Below are 20,690 nucleotides of genomic sequence, written 5' to 3'. Positions count from 1 at the left end.
GGGGGGCGCTCAACAGAATGTTGCATCGGGGCGCCAGATCCCCTAGAGCCGGCCCTGCCAATTTGACTAAGTGACAATGAAAAAACTCTCAGTTCTCACCAAAGCAAAAGTAGCAAGAAAAATGGTTTGTGCAGCTTTGCCAGTTTTTGTAAGTTATCTATTTTGATTAAAAAAAATCTGTTTCAGGCACTTAACTGGAGAGGTAATCAAAAACTGCCCCTTCTCTAATGCAAGTAGTCTGGAAGTGCTGTTGGTCTTCTCCTTTTGCTGCACTGGCCGATACCTCTAGGTTGCTATTAGGTTTGAGATTGTCCTCTGGGACTGAGATTTTCTAGCTACCAACTTGTAACTTCTCAGAATTTCCCAGACATGAAAGGACACACACAAGCAGAAGGAAAGGCAGTCAGCATACAGTAGGTGTCTCTCAGATCTTTTCTAGCCCTGGAAAAGATCTTTAGGATTTCTCCTAGGGTCAGAATAATACCTTCTGTTCACTTGAGCAGCCATTTCTAGCAGTTTCTTGACTTAAACAAATTGAACTGTTACTGGCCTGAATTCAAATGCACGTTATGAAAGAGTAAGAACATGTTGGCAAGTTCAGCTTTTATTGTAGCAATACTCTGGAGGAAAAATGCTGACATGAGATGCAGATCACACTTGCATGTACATTTTGTGTTATTTTTTATTTTATTTATTTTTACCTTTCTATACCGCCTTTCGTTAAAAGAAAACCCCCTAGGCAGTTTACAAAAATTAAAACATACAATAAAAAGCAATAAAAACATCAAGCTAAAAACATATAAAACAGGGATAAAAACAATACAACAGATAAGCTTTTATGTTGGAGATGCAGAATCAATTGATTGAAAAATGATTTTGGGTGTATGTATTTCAGTTTATGATTTGTAGAATTATTTTAGCTTGGCATTTCATTCCTTCTAGCTTCTGGTGACCACTTCCATACCATGGTGAAAAAGACCCTTTCATGCCTTTGGGGATGGACATGGGGAAGCACCAATAACTTCCTGTACCAGTGCTGTAAGGTTATACTGCAGTAGCATAACTTTTAAAATATAGACTGCATTTATGAATATTATATGCTGAGGTTTGATCTACTGTGTTAGGACCCAACATGGGGATGTCCACAAAATGGCATCCTTATGTTGAGTTCTCCAATTCTTTCCCATTACATTTAGGACTACTTAACCCATGGTTTGTCAGTTTATAAGCTGAGAGAGCTGGTCTTGCAGTAGGAAGCACATGAATATGCTAAGCATATGAATGGGAGACTAGAAGTGTGAGCACTGTAAGATATTCCCCTCAGTGGGTGGAATATCTGGGAAGAGGAGAAGGTTCCAAGTTCCCTCCCTGGCATCTCCAAGATAGGGCTGAGAGCAGGGGTGTAACAAGACTGGAGTGGGCCCAGAGACAAAATTTTAAAATGGGCCCCTCGCTGATACACACACACTTCACAATAGTCATGTGACTTGTCTCATGTGACTTGCCTCTGGGGGGCCCCTCAAGGCGTGGGGCCCCCCAGGCAGCAGCCGCCTCCCCTTGCCTAATAGTAGTTACGCCCCTGGCTGAGAGAGATTCCTGCCTGCAAACTTGGAGAAGCCACTGCCAATCTGTGAAGACAATACTGAGCGTGATGGACCTATGGTCTGACTCGATATATGGCAGCTTCCTATGTTCCTACTCACTCCTGAAAGTAATATTGAAGTTTACCCTTCCCAGCAGCCAATATTGTAGAAGCATGGAAACACAATCAAATAAAATCAGATGAGATAAATATTCCTACACCTTATGGTGGGGAGGGGAAATGTCAACAGTGGATGTCATTTTCAGTGGTGTTCACATGTAGTAACATGCAGAACTAGTTTAGGCTTGAAAGGAGGTGTGGGTGGGGCTTCTAACACATTAAGTTGGTATGATGATTTCCTCTTCAATGGGATCCAGTTGAACCCAATTTGAACTGAGGGTTATTAATATTTATGCCATCTCTGGATGCTGCACTTTACAGCAGCTGAGAAGGTATGTCCTTGTGCCAAGGGGCTCACAATTTAAAGATGGACACAAGGGAGATAATGGAAGAAGGGGAGATGATTGGGAAGTAGTGTAAACTGGGGAAGAAAATGTGTTTTGTGTATACACATAAAAGCTTGGTTGCAGTTGGGTACTGAGCAGCAGGGTGAAGCTTGATCATAGGTATCTAGACTAATAACGTTACTATTTTGTAACCAGCTACCTTCAGCAATTTGTACTGGTTTAAGCATCATTACACTGAAGCTCTGTTTCACTTGATATTAGCGGATGTCAAACTTCCGGAGCTGACGGACAAACAGGTTGTGTCCCTCATTGATGCTGGTCTGGCCATAAACACTGCTTACCCACTTGTTCTGCGTCCGGAGAGGCAGGCGAAACTGATCCTTTCCTTTGACTTCAGTGCTGGGGACCCTTTTGAGGTAATTTATTTATAAGTTAAAGGGCTTACAAGGTTAGACTTATAACTAAAGAAGGGAGGAGATAAGATGGCACCGAGAGAGAGCTTGGAGGGCAGATCTGTTTATCTACCCCAGCTGCAGCAGAAATGTACAAGTAAGGCGAGCACTGCTAACTAATATTGTTGGGAAACATGGAGTTAAAGTTCCAGGTAATGTAGTTGGTTTAGGAAATACATCAGAGAGGTGGTTAAGCCTAACGTCTAGCTGTTTGCTACATCAGGGAGTTATTCACACATGCCTTCATGCTACAGGGTATCTGAAGAGCGAATCTGCTTCGCAGCAGATTCACAAGATGTTTAATTAGGGGGATTAAATGGACAGTTCACATAGGGTCGACTCTTCTCTGCAATCCCTGGGAGATATTTTTCCTGTGCATTCCCACTAACCTGCTCTGGATTTTTCCTCCAGCCAATCACAGAGAGGAGGAGGTGAGATAGTGTTTGTTTGTTTGTTTGTTTGTTTGTTTGTTTGTTTGTTTGAGCTATGGAGGAGTGAAAGACCGCCATAAGTATCCAAAGGTCAGTCAAACAGAACACGTAATCCTTGCCTTTGTGAGTGACTGCCTTCATCACCTCATGTTCCCTCCCCCCCCCACACACACCCCAGAAAATTTAAGAGGCAGGGAGGTTTAAAGCAAAAACCAGAACTTTCTCTTTGTCATGAAGAAAATTGGCAGGCTAATGGAATCGGCACAGACAAAAAGGCTCAGGTTACATCCATTCTGCATATCTAAAGCCTATGTAAACTCCCCTTCATTGAGTTTTGAAAAGCCGAATTACTGCTAATTGCCACTCCACACATCACAGAGAAATGGCAGGGCATAGCAGAAGCCTGGGATATTTTTTCAAAATCCGCTGAAACTAGAGGACTTTTTAAAAGCTGGACATACTTTGGGCTAAGCCAGAGAATGTGCAGCCTCGATTCAGGAGGAAACAGAGTCCTGTCTCTATGGGTCCCTGATAGCCTGCAGCTACTTTGGGGTTAAATACAGCTAATACGTGAACTGGCCCACTCCATTCCGGAGAAGATTCGAAGTAAAAGCCCTCTGTGTAAAGCCTCCAGGAACAGGGAGAGGAAGAAGACAGAAGTCCTCCCCCGCCCGCTCTCTCCAGGTGAGAGAATGAAACCAGAGAGAATAAGTCTAACAAAGGTTAATTGGAGTAGATAAAACATGGGGGCTATTCACATGATTGAAGAAAATCGGGCCGTGGCTACTCACGAGGAGACCCCCTGGAGGGGAGGTGAAAAGCCGCCTCCCAGCTCCGGGGGTCTTGCCAGCATGCCCTGCATGCTCGCGCAGGGCATGCTGGAGCTTGCGGGGGCCAATCGGCCCCTGCTCCCTCCAGCCCCCACTGGCTATGCCTCGGAGCCGGTAATCATGTGGGCAGCCGATCCAGCCACCCAGGACTCCCTCCCCGCTCATGAGTGGGGAGAGCGGGCTTAGCCTGCTCTTCCCGCTCACCACCCCAAACCGGGTCTCACGGATCTTGAGACCCGGTCCATGGTCAGAGAAGGAATCCCCTTACTCACTATCTTTACCACTAATGCCCCAAGTGCTCAATAGGGTTGCTGTGGCTAATAGTCGATGCCATAAGGATCTGCATTCAACAACTTCTTTTGTGAGCTCCAATATATTCGTTGCTACTTTTTCTTTCTGTTTAACCAAAGATAGTTCAGATGGTGATCGGAACTAAAGGGTTATTATGCCAGGACTTAAGAGAAACTTGCATCTCATGATCTTTCTTTGATTTTGATCAGTAAGACATGAGTGGGATGTTGCAGCAGCAGTATGTTCTCTATGGGCCTTTGCTGAAGAAACCTTTAATGGTCTGGTAGCTACCATGGTATGGGCCTTTTCATTTGCAGTCTGCCATAAGAGGCATCTAGGATATCCCTGTTCCCCACAGGGGTGACGCTGGCATGTGGAATAACTTTCTATGTGATTCTGGGCTTTAGATTACTAAAGTAACACGGGAGGAAGCTACATTGCCTCCCATGCCACTTGGGTAATGTTGGGAGTGGGTCCCATAAGTGCCTTTACCAGCCATCGAGCAGACGTTTCCATATGGGGCTGGTAATACCATTATGAAATAGACTTCGCCTTTTCTCCTTGGTTCAGACTATCAAAAAAGCTGCTGAATATTGCAAGGAGCATGGACTGCCATTTCCCAAGATAGATGAGATAGAACTTCAGGATACAGACGACCCATCAGACTGTTATATCTTCAAAGGGGAGAATGCACCAACTGTCATGCATTTCCCACTATTCAACAAATTCAATTGTCCAGGTAAGATGAGATTGAGATTCACTGGGGAAATACCTATTTGGTGAGATAATGGAGTTGCAAAATTAAGATGGGAAACCTCCAGTGGATCATCTGGTTTCCAGCACTAAATTAACTTAATATTCTTCCTGATTGTAACTTATCTCCCTAAAGTCTAAACTTGTGCATTCTTGTTCCATTTTTCCTTTTGATACATTTAAATGTTCTAAATGATGAATCTCCCCTCCTTAATCAATCAGATCTGGACTGCACAGCTTATGACCCACCATGTAGAACTCCTTATCTTGGTCTTCAAGACATCTCCCGCCCTTAGTAACTGGGACAAATATGGACGGTGTGACCCCACCTTCCATTCAGAAATCTGGGCATCATTAAGAGCCTCTTCAAAGCCCCTCCAAATTCATGCCTGACTTGCAGTATAATGGGCTCCCCCTTAACTGCAAGCCAGCTATCTCAACTAGTTTTCTTTCCTTATAAGAAAATTTATCCTTACAAAGGGATGCGGCATCTGTGATGAAGCTGAGATGCATTTCAGTCTCTCCATAGATGCTCTTCTTCTGTGCTGAGGAGTGTCTTTTCCTGCTCATTTTTTTTTTCAAAGCTTCCTGATCATGTTGCAGTCAGTGTGGTGTAAGGTTAGATTATTGTACTAGGACAAAGGAGTGGAGGGTTCAAATCCTGAATTGGAGAAGAAGCATACAAGGTGACCTTTGGCCAGTTCAATCTAATTAATCAAAGAGGGTGAATGTGAGGGAATAATTGCTGAAGGGGAAGAAGCATGCTGCTTGGAAGAAGGATGGCACAAAAACATAAATAGTAATTCACAATATCTTTCATTTTCAGGTAAAGTTGCTGAATACAGAGATCAGTTTGGCACCTTCAAGATGAGCTATTCAGAGGAGGAAATTGAAAAACTGCTCACTGCAGCAAAGAAGAACGTAGCTCATAATCACCAAAAGATTCTAGAGGAGATCAAGCATGTTGCATGTCCTCTTTCACGAAAGGCTTAAGCAAACTGCTTCTACTCTACTGGTCTAATCACTGATTCACACAACCTGTTTAAACCAGATAGTACTTAATTGCCAGTGGAAATGCATTTGTATGGATACATGCAATTTTGCAAACTAAACTCCTAGATAGAATTGGGAGGAAGTGTCATGTTCATGGCGTATTTCATTGCATTGACTTCATATACCTCATCTTTCTGTGTACACATTTCCATATGAACTATATTAAAATGATATAACTTGACTGGACTCCACAAGTTCTTCTACAAAAAAACTCTTCTCATTTAAAGGGGGGAAATCCCATAACAAAATGCATATTTTATTCATTGTGACCCTAACCCTTACCTTTTGTTGAAAAGTGGTATATAAATATTTGGAGTAGTAGTAGTAGTGCTGCACTTTGCCTAGCTATAGGGGGACTCCTTTAAAGGAAACTGAGCCCTCTGGAGCTCAGCACTATCTTGGAATGGTGTGCACAGAGTGCTGGAAACTGCAGACACTCCTAATTTTCCTCCTAGCATCATGATTTTTTTACACACAAGTAGGACTTCCTACTCCCAAGTAATCTCACTGAATACAATGGGTGTTCCCCCCAACTTTTTCAGGTCACAAAATTCAAAATAATTTAACATTTCACTCCACAGGAGTGCAAAGGTGACCCACATATCCCAGATATGGTACCCTGCATGGCTCACTGAGAATGTGAGTTCTCCGCTAAGAAAAAGAAACAATTCAAACCCCACACATATAAGGATCCATACTTCAACAGCTCAGTTCTCAGCATTTAAGCTGAAATGACACTCTATGACTGACCTAAAGGCAATAATCAGACGTCTGAGAGCTGGCCAGGTGCCTTCTTCAGGCTACTCTCTCACCATCACCCCATGTTTTGCTTGTCAGCTATCCTTAGACACGCAATTCTTGGATACACAGCAGACCATGATATGCTCTCCATCCAGCCAAATACAGGTGGCACTCCTTCCCTTTGTGAATGTGATTGCATCTCTGGGGGTATTTCTGTCTTAGGGTGTCTCATAATGGCTACATAGGTGAATCCTTTGCTCAGGAGGTTGTCTGCCCAAGGTTGTAGCCATCATTGGCCGACGGGGTTCAAAGAACATGGGTCACTGCCCCTCGCAGCCCTGACACCCCCATCTGACATCAGATGGGGGGGGGCTGGTTTAGCTTCCAAGTGGGGCTGTGCAGCCCCGTTCAGGGATTAAATGGCCAGCGCTGCATTCACACCGCAACCAGGAGCAGCTCTCCCTCTGGGAGAACTGCTTCTGGCTGCACTGCAAACGCAGCGCTGGCCCCGATCTAGCCCCTGAACACGGCCGTGCAACCCTGTTAGTGAGTTAGATGGCCAGTGCAAGCCCTCCTTGAGTCAAGCTCTCCTTGACTTTGAGACAGGGAGAACCACTCCTGGCCACACTGCAAATGCAGCGCTGGTCTGGTTCTAACTCACGAACAGGGCCACGTGGCCCTGTTCGGGAGCTGGACCATGCCCCCCAGGTCTGACTTCAAACACGGGGGCATGGTTAACCCCCACGTCTGATGTAAGACATAGGGGCGGAGCTAGTAAGGCCACTGCGCAGCCGGATGTGGGCTGTTGCTGGCCTGGCTCCCCTATTGCTTCTGCCATCTGTACAATGGGAAATTTTTTAGCCCCCACCACAATACCCTGAGGGCACGTACAGACAAACACAGCCCTGAACAAGTGATGACATCAGGCCCGCACAAAATGGCATCTGCTCTGATGTAACTGGTGGGTTTATTGATGTGTTTTTGGCACATCCTTCAATAGTATGAGAGGGATGCTAATCAGAATCACCACACTATATGTCTTTCACCAGGGCTTTGGAATGCGGTAGAGGGGCGATTCACCTGAAACAGTCCCAAGTGTGGTTCCGTGGCTGTACACATTGCTGTACAACTTGCAGGCCTACTTTAATTTCTTACAGTCCTCCCTCAGCTTTTTTCCTGTAAATGTTCCATCAGTGTGTGTGACAGGGACTCCTCCAGCTTGCTTCCCTGTCAGTGGGTATGATCTTTCTGCATCACTGCACCACCATATTTTCAAACTGTACTTCTTTGGCTTGCTTGGTATGTGTTCCCAGAAGGGACAGCATCTTAGAAGCCTAACAGCTGCTCAAAAACTGTTAGGTAAACCCAGGGATAGCTTAGCTGCAGCTCTTGTACAAAAATGGGGCAGATACCTCTAATGTTACCAGCTTGACAGACACTCTTCTCTCTTGTCACATGGCTTTGTCATCAAGCCATAATTACTTGTGATGTACTTTACAGGGCACTTTAACTTGCAATTTCCATTCCTTTTAGGGCATGAGTGAAAATCTAAAGCACCTGAAATCTCTTAAAACAGAGGTTTCCGGATAACTGAACTTCCGGGTGTTAAAAAAGCGGGGTGGGTGGTGGGTGGGTGAGGACTATGATTAGACAATATAGGGAAGAACTTCCGCATACCAAAAGATAAAACTTCCTGAACAGCAAAAACTTTATAAAACCTTCAACAAAGAAAAACTCACACTCTCCAGAGCATCGGTAGGGACATACTGTATACAAAGCAGCAGCAGGGAAGCAGCAGCAGAATTGGGGTGGATCTCCCATCCCAGCAGCGCCCCTGAGAGCCAGGCTGAGCTTCCAGCAGCAGCCCATCTCTGCAACATTCCCCTCACCTCGCATGCAGCCCCCTTCCCTCTCCAGAATCAGTGTCAGCCACTGCTGATCCCCCCCCCCCATATGCCACTGGTAGTGCAAGCTATTCAGCGTGGAGGGGAAACACCATAATAACGGCATACCATCCATGTTAGGCTAATGTTCCATCTAAACCAGCATGCCTATTGCCAATCAGCCCTAGATCCGCTTTTGGGGAGTAACGAGTCTTCCAACACTTCGGCACAACACTAGCAGATTCCGGCTGCTTCTTCCTACCGATCAGAAACATCTCTGGCACCCTCCCAGGCAAAATGCACATTATATGCAAATGTATGGGAAGAAGCTTTGACTCCCCCTCCCCTTAAAAAAAGAAAAGAAAAGTAGCAGTCAAATAGTTTAGACAGGAAGTGGGGCAACTACATCGCTCTTTCCCCGTCAGCAGCAGCTCCTTCCCCCAGCACGTTTACCCTAACCCTGTCGCAAGGATGGGGGAGCAAAGATCAAATTTGCAGGTACAAAAGGAGAGGCAGAGAAACCCGGCGAGATGGAATGTGACCCATCCACACCACAAGCCCTTGAGAGAGGCTCAAGAAACACCCCAAACTAACCTTTCCGGTCTTTCTTTAAGCGCAGAGCCGATAGACACAGATGCCCACTTCAGTAAAGCAGCATGTGCCGTTTTATATTACCTGTTGTGTGGGACAAAATGAGGGGATGCGTGCCCTGCAGATGATGAAACAGCCTGCCTGCTCTTCCCTCTCTGCCCTGCCCTGAAAACTGATCCCCACAAGCTCCCGTCAGAGCAGGTGTCAACTCAGGCTCCCACCCGCTCGTCCCAGGCAACCCCACTCTCTGCCTTTTTGGCCTGGAGCAGCCTCTCCCACTCGCTCTGTCTGCAGCTCCTCCTCCACATGCAATCAGTCCTGCAATCAGGAGCTGCTGCAGCAGGCACAGGCAGGTGAACACATACAAGCCGAGGCGCCTGCCCAGGGATGGAAGAAGAGACTGAGCAAGTGTGAGGGTGCCCAGAGAGCAGCCTGAGCAAGAGCAAGTGGAGTCGAGGAAGGGATAAGCTGGGTGAGGATGGGGGAAAGGCACAGTCAGGATGGAAGAAGCACAGCGGGCACCCTCCCAACGGTGCCCCCCCCATGGTGGCACCCCCCTTCCATGTGGTCTTCCCCTGATGCGGCAGAACTGGCCAGCAGTAGCGGCGGCAGGACGGAGGAGGAGGAAGAAGGAAGCAGTGGCACTGGTGTGGCGCCCCCTTCAAGTGCACTCAGGGTCCTGACTGCCCCACCCCAGTGACGCATCTGCACCACCATATTATCAAACTGTACTTCTTTGGCATGTGTTCCCAGAAGGGACAACACCTTAGAAGCCTAACAGCTGCTCAAAAACTGTTAGGTCACACCCAGGAATTGTTCTGCTGCAGCTCCTGTATAAACAAAGGGCAGATACCTCTAACATTACCAGCTTTACAATCACTCTTCTCTCCAGTCACGTGGCTTTGTCATCAAGCCTTTAATTACTTGTGATGTCCTCAAGACACACCCTCTAAGCTGCATCGGAGCACAGAAGTAGGAAGGCCTCAGATGTACTCCTGCCAACAGTCCATACAGCTCTTCAAAATTAGCATGTAACACACCAACCAGGAGGAGTAGGCCAAGATACACTTTCAGTTCTGTTGGATCAAGGTGCTTCCATTGGTACATAGGAGAATGCTGCCTAATGAGTCAGATCATTGGTCCACCTACAGCAGCATTGTCTACTCTGACTGGTGGTCTACCACATTCTAGAGTAGCTGGAAGTGGAGTGCTGCTGGTGCTCCAAACCACACAAGCTGCCTGGTTATATCTCTCCCCAGCCCAATGTCCATCTGAAAGATCAAAGCAAAGCATGGGTGCATGGAGCCTCATTTCTAAAGCCATCATCATATACCAGTCTGTACAAGGTCTTTACAGCTTATAGGGCGTGGAAGTTGATGGGTGATTTAATTTGCAATTTCCATTCTTTTTAGGGCATGAGTGAAAATCGAAAGCAGCTGAACTCTCATTTTAAACCAGAGGTTTTTGGATAACTGAACTTCCTGGTGTTAAAACAATGGGGGAAAATATGATTAGACAATATGTAGAAGAGCTTACGCATACCACAAGATAAAACTGACTGAATCTGCATATACCTTGCAAAACCTTCAACTAAGATAAATTCACACTCTCCCCCCACCCTGCCTGAAAAACACAAGTTAATGAAATGAACTATGAACTCCTGAGCTGCACCAGACAAACCAGTCCCAAAGTGAACACTGAAGTCATCAAACACCAAAAACCTAGGTGACCCCAACATGAGCTGTGCAACCACATCCATCAGCTCATTTAGGGACTCCACTGGGCAACAGGGTGCTTGGTACACCAAAAGAAACCCCAATTTTCCAAGTTCCCAGGCTAAGATACACACACTCCTTATGGCCCCATTGTCTCACAGGGATCCTGGTAAGGGAGATGTTACTCCGATGGATCACAGCCCCTCCACCCCCACCCCCTTGCCTAAACTGCTCCACACCGAGTACCCCTTAGGGAGGAACTAAGCCCATACTGGGCCTCTAACCTCCCCCAACCAGGTCTCAGTTATACAAGCCAAGTCACCTCCTTCACTCATGATCAAATCATGGGTTATTTCAGTCTTAGTTTGAACTGACCTGGCACTGCAAAGGAGTACGGTCAGGTTCTGAGGGTGGTTGGAACTATTCACCGAGGCCTGAGAGCTGACAGGACAACTGGCAGGGAAAACAGCTATTAGATTTCTGGTCTGCCTCCCCCGGTAATGGCCTGCTGACCTGCCAGAGCCAAATCTTCTATTCCACACAACGACTTTAATAGCCACTCCCTAAGCCCTAGAAGTGCCCCCTATTCCTCCACCTTTACCAGAGCCCTGACACATAGCTGAATGCGTGTGTATGTATTTACAGCTTGTTTCCTGTAAATGTTCCATCAGTGGGTATAACAGGGCCTCCTCCAGCATGCTTCCCTGTCAGTGCGTATGATCTTTCTGCATCAGAGGTGTACCTAGGGCAAATAGCGCCTAGGGCAAGCACTGAAATTGCGCCCCTCCAAACATCTGACACCCATCTTTCAGATAACTTTACCATAATATCAGCTCAAAAATCAGCTCAGTGAGGAACTCTGGGGAGTTCCCAGAGACTACAGCAACAGGCAAGAGACTTGCCTAGTAACAATGCATTAGTTAGCAGAGGATGCATGTCAACTAACAAATGTGCCAGATTTCAAACTTCTTGATTGCGAAGTTCACTAGGGCTCAACCCCGAAGACTTATGGTCAGTCTCAGGACGCTGATCTGAGCGATGCAGCTAAATGAAGAAGGTACAAAGTTAATCTCCATGCCTGCTAATAAGCCACAGCTTCTCGCACGCAAGCAGGTGGTGGGATTCATGGCGAGCAGGGATTTCAGGTGCTAAATGAGCAAAGAAGCACTTTTGAAAGTGGTGATTCTCTTTATATTTAGCAATGGGAGAGCAATTGACCCCCATCCAGCACCAACACAGACACCAGCAAGCCACGGGAGGGATGCTATCTTACATTTTTGTTTTTGAGACTGTGAATCCTTTGGGACACAGAACGCTCTTTTTGTTTGTTTTTCTGTGTAAAACGCTTTGAAAACCTTGGTTGGAAAGTGGCATGTAAACATGCACAGTAGTTCCAGGAAGGAGTGTGGGACTTCCAGACTGATTTGCTCGCTGGCACGTCTGCAGTGCAAAAAATAGATACTGTGCAGTGGAAATCATGTTCCTGTAATAGGAAGGGAGGTTGTTACAAAAGAAACAGAAGATAAAGATGAACACAGTTCCCTTTCAACCTTAATATAATTTTACAAAAGCAGAATTTGTCCCTAGCTTGATGTGTCTAAATAAACTTTTCTGGGTTCTTGTCTGGGTCCTTTTATTAAGAATAACCAGACACAGGAGAAACTTTTATAAGGCTTTTAATATTTGCACTACTGCAGACAGCGCGGTACTCAATGGTTCTCACCAAAATTGAGGACCCTGAATTACAATCTCAATAGGTCTTTATACCTTTGCATAGTGCTTACACAGCTCGAATAAACATCTGTCACACAACAATGAGAAAATAGGATATGCCTTATCAACATGAGCCACAGTCTTCTGTTTCCTAACTTAAGACATTACTTTATCTTTACAAAGCTCTAAACCTCCGCTAACCTAAACACATTAGCTAAGCACTTACAGAATTTTCACCTTTTGTGGATTCAAATACATCAAGCTTACCCTTTCTCTTTCTTTCTTTGCAAGGTATCTCTAACCCCCCCTTTCTCTCTGTCTCCTTTTCTATTGATTTGCATTTCCCCTTCCATGCATCTTTCCTGCTTTCTGTTATGCAACTATCTGGCAAAGGGGGCATCCCCCACCCCCCGCTCCCCTTTCAGTTGCTATGCTCTCTCCAGCTCTGACTCCCCTACCGAGCCATTTGAATCTAATCCATGAATCCCTGCTGCAGTCCAGGCAGAACATTTCCAGAAAACTCACAAACCTCAACAGCTGTCCTTTAAAACTCAGCCAGCCACAATGCCCCCAATCCCAACCAACCCCGCTCCTCTCTGTCTCTCCCTGCCCCAGCTCCACTCTTACAATTGCCCTCCTATTGTGTTTTTAAAAGGTAGGAATTCTTCCTCTCTTTTTCCCCTTCAGACTGTTTGGTGTCTGGATCAAATTTGTGTGTCGCTGTGTGTGTGTCTCCCTGCTTCTTCAGGGTCCTGTTTTTAGGAGCAGGAGTGGGGGGAGAAATCTACCAAACTGAAAGACCTATCTTAAAAAAAAAAATAGTCAAGATCAGTCCTGGCAGTGGCACCTCACATCATCCGCCCTGCTACAGAGCATTGGTACAGAGCTCCACGACCAGCTCCATCAGTAGGGATGTGCACAAAACCGGTTTGCCCGGTTCAGTTTGAATTCGAACAAGGTTCAAACCAGGAGGGGGAGGTTTGGATTTGGTTTTACTCAAACCTCCCCCTGGTTCGGTTCATCTTTGAACCATATTGAACCAGTTTGAACCTCCAAAGGTGGGTGGGGTGGTATCTGGCACCCATGGGTACCTGCCACCCAAACCCCAATGCAGTTGGACATTCGTACGATTTTTTATGAATTTTTGAAATTTATTTTTATTTTTTCTTATAGGATATAATGGGACTCAAATCAGCCCATTATTCCCTATTGTGGAGCACCCATGGGTGCCAACAACCACCCAAACTGCAAAGCAATCAGACACTCCTACAGTTTTTAATGAATATTTGAAATATTTTTAATTATTTTTCTTATAGGGTATAATGGGACCTGAACCAGCCCATTATCCCCTATTGTGGAGGACCTAGGGGCACAAAAGTGGGGTGGGTGGTAGGCACCCCTAGGGGTGCCTACCATTCACAAAACCCCAAGGCAATTGGACACTCCTCCAATTATTGGTGAATTTTAAAATTATTTTTGAATTCCTCATAGGGAATAATGAGGATTGCAGCAAATGTATAGCTTCACGTAGGGGGGAAAGGGATGTCCTAGAGCGGAGTGTGGTGGGTGGTAGTTCCCAAGGTGGGCAAGGAAGCTATCAGAATTATTTGAAAGGAATTGGGCAAAAGGCTGATTTTTAAGTGATTTTTGAAGTTTATGCATCTTTAAGGTTTTTCTCCATAAAGAAGCATGCAAATGTATAACTTCATGTCGGGAGCAAAGGGGTAGCCTAGAACAGAGTGTGGTGGGTGGTAGTGCCCAAGGGGAGCAAGGAAGCTATCAGAATTATTCGAAAGGAATTGGGCAAGAGGCTGATTTTTGAGTGATTTTTGAAGTTTATGTGTCTTTAAGGTTTTCAAATGAGAGTGGATTGATTGTTTGTCATTGAAAATCTAATATGCTACCAAAGAATCTACACTCAGAACACCTCAGAAACAACAAAACCCAGTGCCCCATGGGTTAGCAACCCATGGGGGTGGTTGACACCCTTGCTCTGGGCCACCCCAGCACCCCCCCAGGTGCAGTTATGGGGCAGCTGAAACCTCCATTCTACCCTATGGAGAAAAACCTTAAAACCACTTGTGGGGTGCTGGGGTGGCCCAGAGTGAGTTGTGGTATAGTGCACGGAGGGTGCACTGTGAATCCTTCGGGACACAGAACCCTCTTTTTGTTTGTTTTTCTGTGTAAAACGCTTTGAAAACTTTGGTTGAAAAGTGGTATGTAAATCTGCACAGTAGTTCCAGGAGGGAGTGTGGGACTTCCAGACTGACTTGCTTGCTGGAACCTTTGCCTTCTATAAGCTACTACTGGCACTGTGCAAGGTTTATTCTAATGTGCACCGAGACATCTTTCATGCAGTGCAAAAAATAGATGAAACCATGTTCCTGTAATAGGGAGGGAGGTTGTTAAAAAAGAAACAGAAAATAAAGATGAACACAGTTCCCTTTCAACCTTAACATCCTTTAACAAAAGCAGAATTTGTCCCTAGCTTACCCTTTCTCTTTCTTTCTTTGCAAGGTATCTCTACCCCCCTTTCCCCTCTGGTTCATCTCCCCCCACTTCCCTTCCCTTCCTGTCTGTCTCCTTTTCTATTGATTCACATTTCCCCTTCCCTGCATCTTTCCTGCTTTCTGTTAGGCAACTCTCTGGCAAAGGAGGCATCCCACCCCCACCCCCCCGCTCCCCTTTCAGTTGCTATGCTCTCTCCAGCTCTGACTCCCCTACCAAGCCATTTGAATCTGATCCATGAATCCCTGCTGCAGTCTGGGCAGAACATTTCCAGAAAACTCACAAACCTCAACAGCTGTCCTTTAAAATTCAGCCAGCCACAATGCCCCCGATCCCAACCAACCCCACTCCTCTCTGTCTCTCCCTGCCCCAGCTCCACTCTCACAATTGCTCTCCTATTGTGTTTTTTAAAGGTAGGAATTCTTCCTCTCTTTCCCCCCTTCAGACTGTTTGGTGTCTGGATCAAATTTGTGTGTCGCTGTTTGTGTGTCTCCCTGCTTCTTCAGGGTCCTGTTTTTAGGAACAGGGGTAGGGGGAGAAATCTATCAAACTGAAAGACCTGTCTTAAAAAAAAACCAGCCCTGGCAGTGGCACCTCACATCATCCGCCCTGCTAAAGTAGGGACATACTTTATACAAAGCAGCAGCCGGGATGCAGCAGCAGAATTCGGGTGGATCTCTTATCCTCTGTCCCAGCAGTGCTCCTGAGAGCCGGGCTGAGCTTCCAGCAGCAGCTAATCATACCCCCCCCCTTTTTTTTAATACCAGGAAGTTCAGTTACCCAAAAACCTTTGATTTAAAATCATCTTTTCTTTGTCTCTGTGATGAGGCTAGCCTGGAGTTTTATCCTGAGAGGCCCCTGAAACATCAGCCCTATCCATCCTCAGCACTGTACCTCCAGTGACTGTTGCTGGTGTGTATCTTATGTTTCTTTTTAGATTGTGATCCCTTTGGGGACAGGGATCCATCTCATTTATTTATTATTTCTCTGTGTAAACCTCCCTGTGCCATTTTTGGAAGGGTGGTATAGAAATTGAATGAATGAATGAATGAATAAATAAATAATGCTTTTTGTGTGTGATGTATAAGTAGGACAATTTCATACATTCTGATAAGTACAGCTTCTTAAAAACACTAAAATCATGATCTCTTTCGTTATGCAGTGACAATGCCTTGCTGTCTAAGAAACAAGGCTTTTTTTTTAACCAGTTCTCCAAAAAACTGGCAGGACTGGGCCCTTCAAATGGTGTGGTCTAACCATTAAGTGTTCATCAGATCTATGACCACTAGAGGATTTTGATGTGTGTGTGTGTGTGTGTGTGTGTGTGTGTGTGTGCATGCACAGGTAGGCTGACAGATGCAATTTCTATTTATCTGATGCTTGTGGGGGGGAAGTTTTGGGGGGAAGTTTGTATTTTGTGTGTTCACTAGGAAATGAGAGTTCTGGTTCTTTAGCAATCGACTAAGCTGGGGTGTGTCTGGCTGGGGTGTGTCTGTTCAGTGTTTCAGCATGATAACAACCAGAAAGCGGACCCTGCCCAACCCCACCAAGGCTTAATGTCTTGAGGTACACCAGAATTTTCCCTCTTTGTCTCTGTGAAGACCACAAATAACCAACAAGCGGGAAGTACATGGTCATTTTTCTTACCGGATCAGAGAGGCTCTGATCTCTCCTACAGTATTTTTAATTGCCTAAATAGTTTTGTGCAACAGTATTCCCTGCCCCCACCGCCCGCTTCCCTGTAGCCTGTGATAATTTAAATTGGGTCCCTCCTGTCGTCTTAAATGGAGTTATTTCACCATGCTAGCTTTCCCCAACCATGTGTCCTTTGATCCTTATCTTTTCCTATGTGAAAAGGCTTTTCTGACCAGAGGTTTTATTAATTCATGTGTGGTTTTTTAAAAATAATAATACTATCCTTTTAAGTTTTAGTTATTTGTTTCAAGTTAGACTTACTACAACAACCCTGTGAGGTGGGCTGCCTGTGAGGTGGAGTTTTCTAACTCTAATGAGTTCTTGTTTTTAGAACTTGCTGGTGTTGCAGTTACAACAACCCTGTAAGCCAATCCTGAGCTATCTGGAATGTTGGCCTTTGTGAATGATATTAAAAATGATTTCCTGTATGCCTATAGTAATGAGATATGTGCCACTCTGTGGGGAGGGGGTAGGAAGCCATGCTCTGATGATACACAGTCAGATTCAGATGTTGATCCTACAGAGCCGTCTCAGACAAACTCATCTGCAGAAGCAAAAAACTATTGCTTACAGACAAGTTGGTACCAAACTGTCAGGCAGCTCTGAAGAATCAGATGTTTGTAAACTGACTAATTTTTTGAAACACCCTGTTAATCTTTTTCACTGAGTTAATTTTGACACATCTGCATGCATGGCATTATATTAAGGGACTAAATTCAAACAAGTATCCTCCCTGGCAAACTATGAACATGCTACCATATGTATGTATGTACAGGTGAAACTCAGAAAATTAGAATATCGTGCAAAAGTCCATTAATTTCAGTTTCCATTAATTTAATGTAAAACATACACAGACCTGTTCGGGGTGTGTGTGTGGGTGTGTGTGTGTGTCCAAACATGGGTGTTTGTTCTGCACCTGCTCTGGGCGTGTCTGAACATACCTGGACATGGGGGTCTGCCTGGGCATGTTCTGTGGAGGCTCTCCACAGGGTCACACTATACCCTTAGGAGGCTGTGGCTTCAACCTGCCCTTAGTTAGAAGCTTTCGGCTCCTCCCTGCTGTGACGTCATCATGCCCTTCGATGGGTGGAGCTTCAACTTGCCCTTACTAGGCTCTGGCTTCACCTTGCCCATAGTTCCTTGCCCTTACTAGGCTATGGCTTCACTTTGCCCTTACTTAGGCTCCACCTAGGTACGTATATAAACTACTAGCTTTGACTCCCCCTTCCTTTTAAAAAAAAGAAAAGAAAAGAAGCAGTCAAATAGTTTAGACGGGAAGCGGGACAACTACATCGCTCTTTCCCCGTCAGCAGCAGCTCCTTCCCCCAGCACGTTTACCCTAACCCTGTCGCAAGGATGGGGGAGCAAAGATCAAATTTGCAGGTACAAAATGAGAGGCAGAGAAACCCAGCGAGATGGAATGTGACCCATCCACACCAAAAGTGCTTGAGAGAGGCTCAAGAAACACCCCAAACTAACCTTTACCACCTTTCTTGAAGCACAGAGCCTAGAGGCACCGATGCCCGCTTCAGTAAAGCAGCATGTGCCGTTTTATATTACTGGTTGTGTGGGACAAAATCAGGTGAGGCGCGCCCTGCAGATGATGAAACAGCAGCGCTCCTGCCTGCTCATCCCTCTCTGACCTGCCCTGAAAACCGATCCCCACACGCTCCCGTCAGAGCAGGTGTCAACTCAGGCTCCCACCCGCTCGTCCCAGGCAACCCCACTCTCTGCCTCTTCGGCCTGGAGCAGCCTCTCCCGCTTGCTCTGTCTGCAGCTCCTCCTCCACATGCAATCAGTCCTGCAATCAGGAGCTGCTGCAGCAGGCACAGGCAGGCGAACACATACAAGCCGAGGCACCTGCCCAGGGATGGAGGAAGGGACTGAGCACGCTTGACGGTGCCCAGAGAGCAGCCTGAGCGAAAGCAAGCGGAGTCGAGGAAGGGATAACCCAGGTGATGATGGGGGAAAGGCACAGTCGGGATGGGAGCAGAACAGCAGCCGCCCTCCCAGCGTTGGTGCCCCCCTTCCATGTGTCTTCCCCTGATGCGGCAGAACTGGCCGGCAGTAGCGGTGGTGGCATGGAGGAGGAGGAGGAAGGAAGCAGTGGCACTGGCGTGGCGCCCCCTTCAAGTGCACCCAGGGCTCGTGCCCTGACTGCCCCACCCCAGTGACGCATCTACACCACCATATTTTCAAACTGTTCTTCTTTGGCTTGCTTGGAATGTGTTCCCAGAAGGGACAGCACCTTAGAAGCCTAACAGCTGCTCAAAAACTGTTACGTCATACCCAGGAATTGTTCTGCTGCAGCTCCTGCACAAACAAAGTGCAGATACCTCTAATGTTACCAGCTTGACAATCACTCTTCTCTCCAGTCACGTGGCTTTGTCATCAAGCCTTTAATTACTTGTGATGTCCTCAAGACACGCCCTCTAAGCTGCATCGGGGCACAGAAGTAGGAAGGCCTCAGATGTACTCCTGCCAACAGTCCGTGCAGCTCTTCATAATTAGCATGAAACACACCAACCAGGACTAGCTGGTCGAGATACACTTTCAGTTCTGTTGGATCAAGGTGCTTCCATTGGTACATAGGAGAATGCTGCCTAATGAGTCAGACCATTGGTCCATCTACAGCTGCATTGTCTACTCTGACTGGTGGTCTACCACATTCTAGAGTAGCTGGAAGTGGAGTGCTGCGGGTGCTCCAAACCACACAAGCCGCCTGGTTATACCCCTCCCCAGCCCAATGTCTATCTGAAAGATAAAGCAAAGTGTGGGTGCATGAAGCCTCATTTCTAAAGCCATCATCATATACCAGTCTGTACAAAGTCTTTACATCTTATAGGGCGTGGAAGTTAAGATGGGTGCTTTAACTTGCAATTTCCATTTTTTTTAGGGCATGAGTAAAAATCGAAAGCAGCTGAACTCTCATTTTAAACCAAAAGTTTTTGGATAACTGAACTTCCTGGTGTTAAAACAAAGGCGCGGGGGGGGGGTTGTGATTAGAAAATATGTGGAAGAGCTTACACATACCACAAGATAAAACTTCCTGAAGCTGAACAGCATAAACCTTTCAAAACCTTCAACTAAGATAAATTCACACTCTCCCCCCGCACTGGCTGAAAAACACAAGTTAATGAAATGAATTATGAACTCCTGAGCTGCACCAGACAAACCAGTCCCAAAGTGAACACTGAAGTCATCAAACACCAAAAACCTGGGTGACCCCAACATGAGCTGTGCAACCACCTCCATCAGCTCATTTAAGGACTCTACTGGGCAACAGGGTGGTTGGTACACCAAAAGAAACCCCTTACCCCAGTCTTCCCGAGATCCCAGGCCAAGATACACACACTCCTTATGGCCCCATTGTCTCACAGGGATCCTGGTAAGGGAGATGTTACTCCGATGGATCACAGCCCCTCCACCCCCACCCCCTTGCCTAAACTGCTCCACACCGAGTACCCATTAGGGAGGAGCTAAGCCCATACTGGGCCTCTAACCTCCCCCAACCAGGTCTCAGTTATACAAGCCAAGTCACCTCCTTCACTCATGATCAAATCATGGGTTATTTCAGTCTTAGTTTGAACTGACCTGGCACTGCAAAGGAGTACGGTCAGGTTCTGAGGGTGGTTGGAACTATTCACCGAGGCCTGAGAGCTGACAGGACAACTGGCAGGGGAAACAGCTATTAGATTTCTGGTCTGCCTCCCCCCGTAATGGCCTGCTGACCTGCCAGAGCCAAATCTTCTATTCCACACCACGACTTTAATAGCCGCTCCAGAACCCCTAGAAGTGCCCCCTATTCCTCCACCTTTACCAGAGCCCTGACACATAGCTGAATGCGTGTGTATGTATTTACAGCTTGTTTCCTGTAAATGTTCCATCAGTGGGTATAACAGGGCCTCCTCCAGCATGCTTCCCTGTCAGTGCGTATGATCTTTCTGCATCAGAGGTGTACCTAGGGCAAATAGCGCCTAGGGCA

General features: G+C 46.2%; 1 protein-coding gene across 3 annotated transcripts in view; it reads left to right on the top strand.

The window, feature by feature from the left end:
* LOC128328892 (cytosolic phospholipase A2 gamma-like) overlaps positions 1-6,040 on the top strand; it is a 34,010-nt gene extending 27,970 nt beyond the window's left edge. For all 3 annotated transcript variants that reach the window (XM_053259084.1, XM_053259085.1, XM_053259083.1), the window contains 4 exons: positions 943-1,038; positions 2,311-2,465; positions 4,624-4,792; positions 5,633-6,040. In XM_053259084.1, the coding sequence (XP_053115059.1) occupies positions 943-1,038; positions 2,311-2,465; positions 4,624-4,792; positions 5,633-5,799 (587 nt within the window). In that variant the 3' untranslated portion in view covers positions 5,800-6,040. The remainder of the gene's footprint in view (positions 1-942; positions 1,039-2,310; positions 2,466-4,623; positions 4,793-5,632) is intronic.
* The last annotated feature ends 14,650 nt before the right edge of the window (positions 6,041-20,690 follow it).

Source organism: Hemicordylus capensis, chromosome 6, assembly GCF_027244095.1.
Source record: "Hemicordylus capensis ecotype Gifberg chromosome 6, rHemCap1.1.pri, whole genome shotgun sequence".
Taxonomy (NCBI): domain Eukaryota; kingdom Metazoa; phylum Chordata; class Lepidosauria; order Squamata; family Cordylidae; genus Hemicordylus; species Hemicordylus capensis.
Note: the sequence above shows the minus strand (reverse complement) of the source record. Positions and strands in the feature narration are given on the sequence as shown.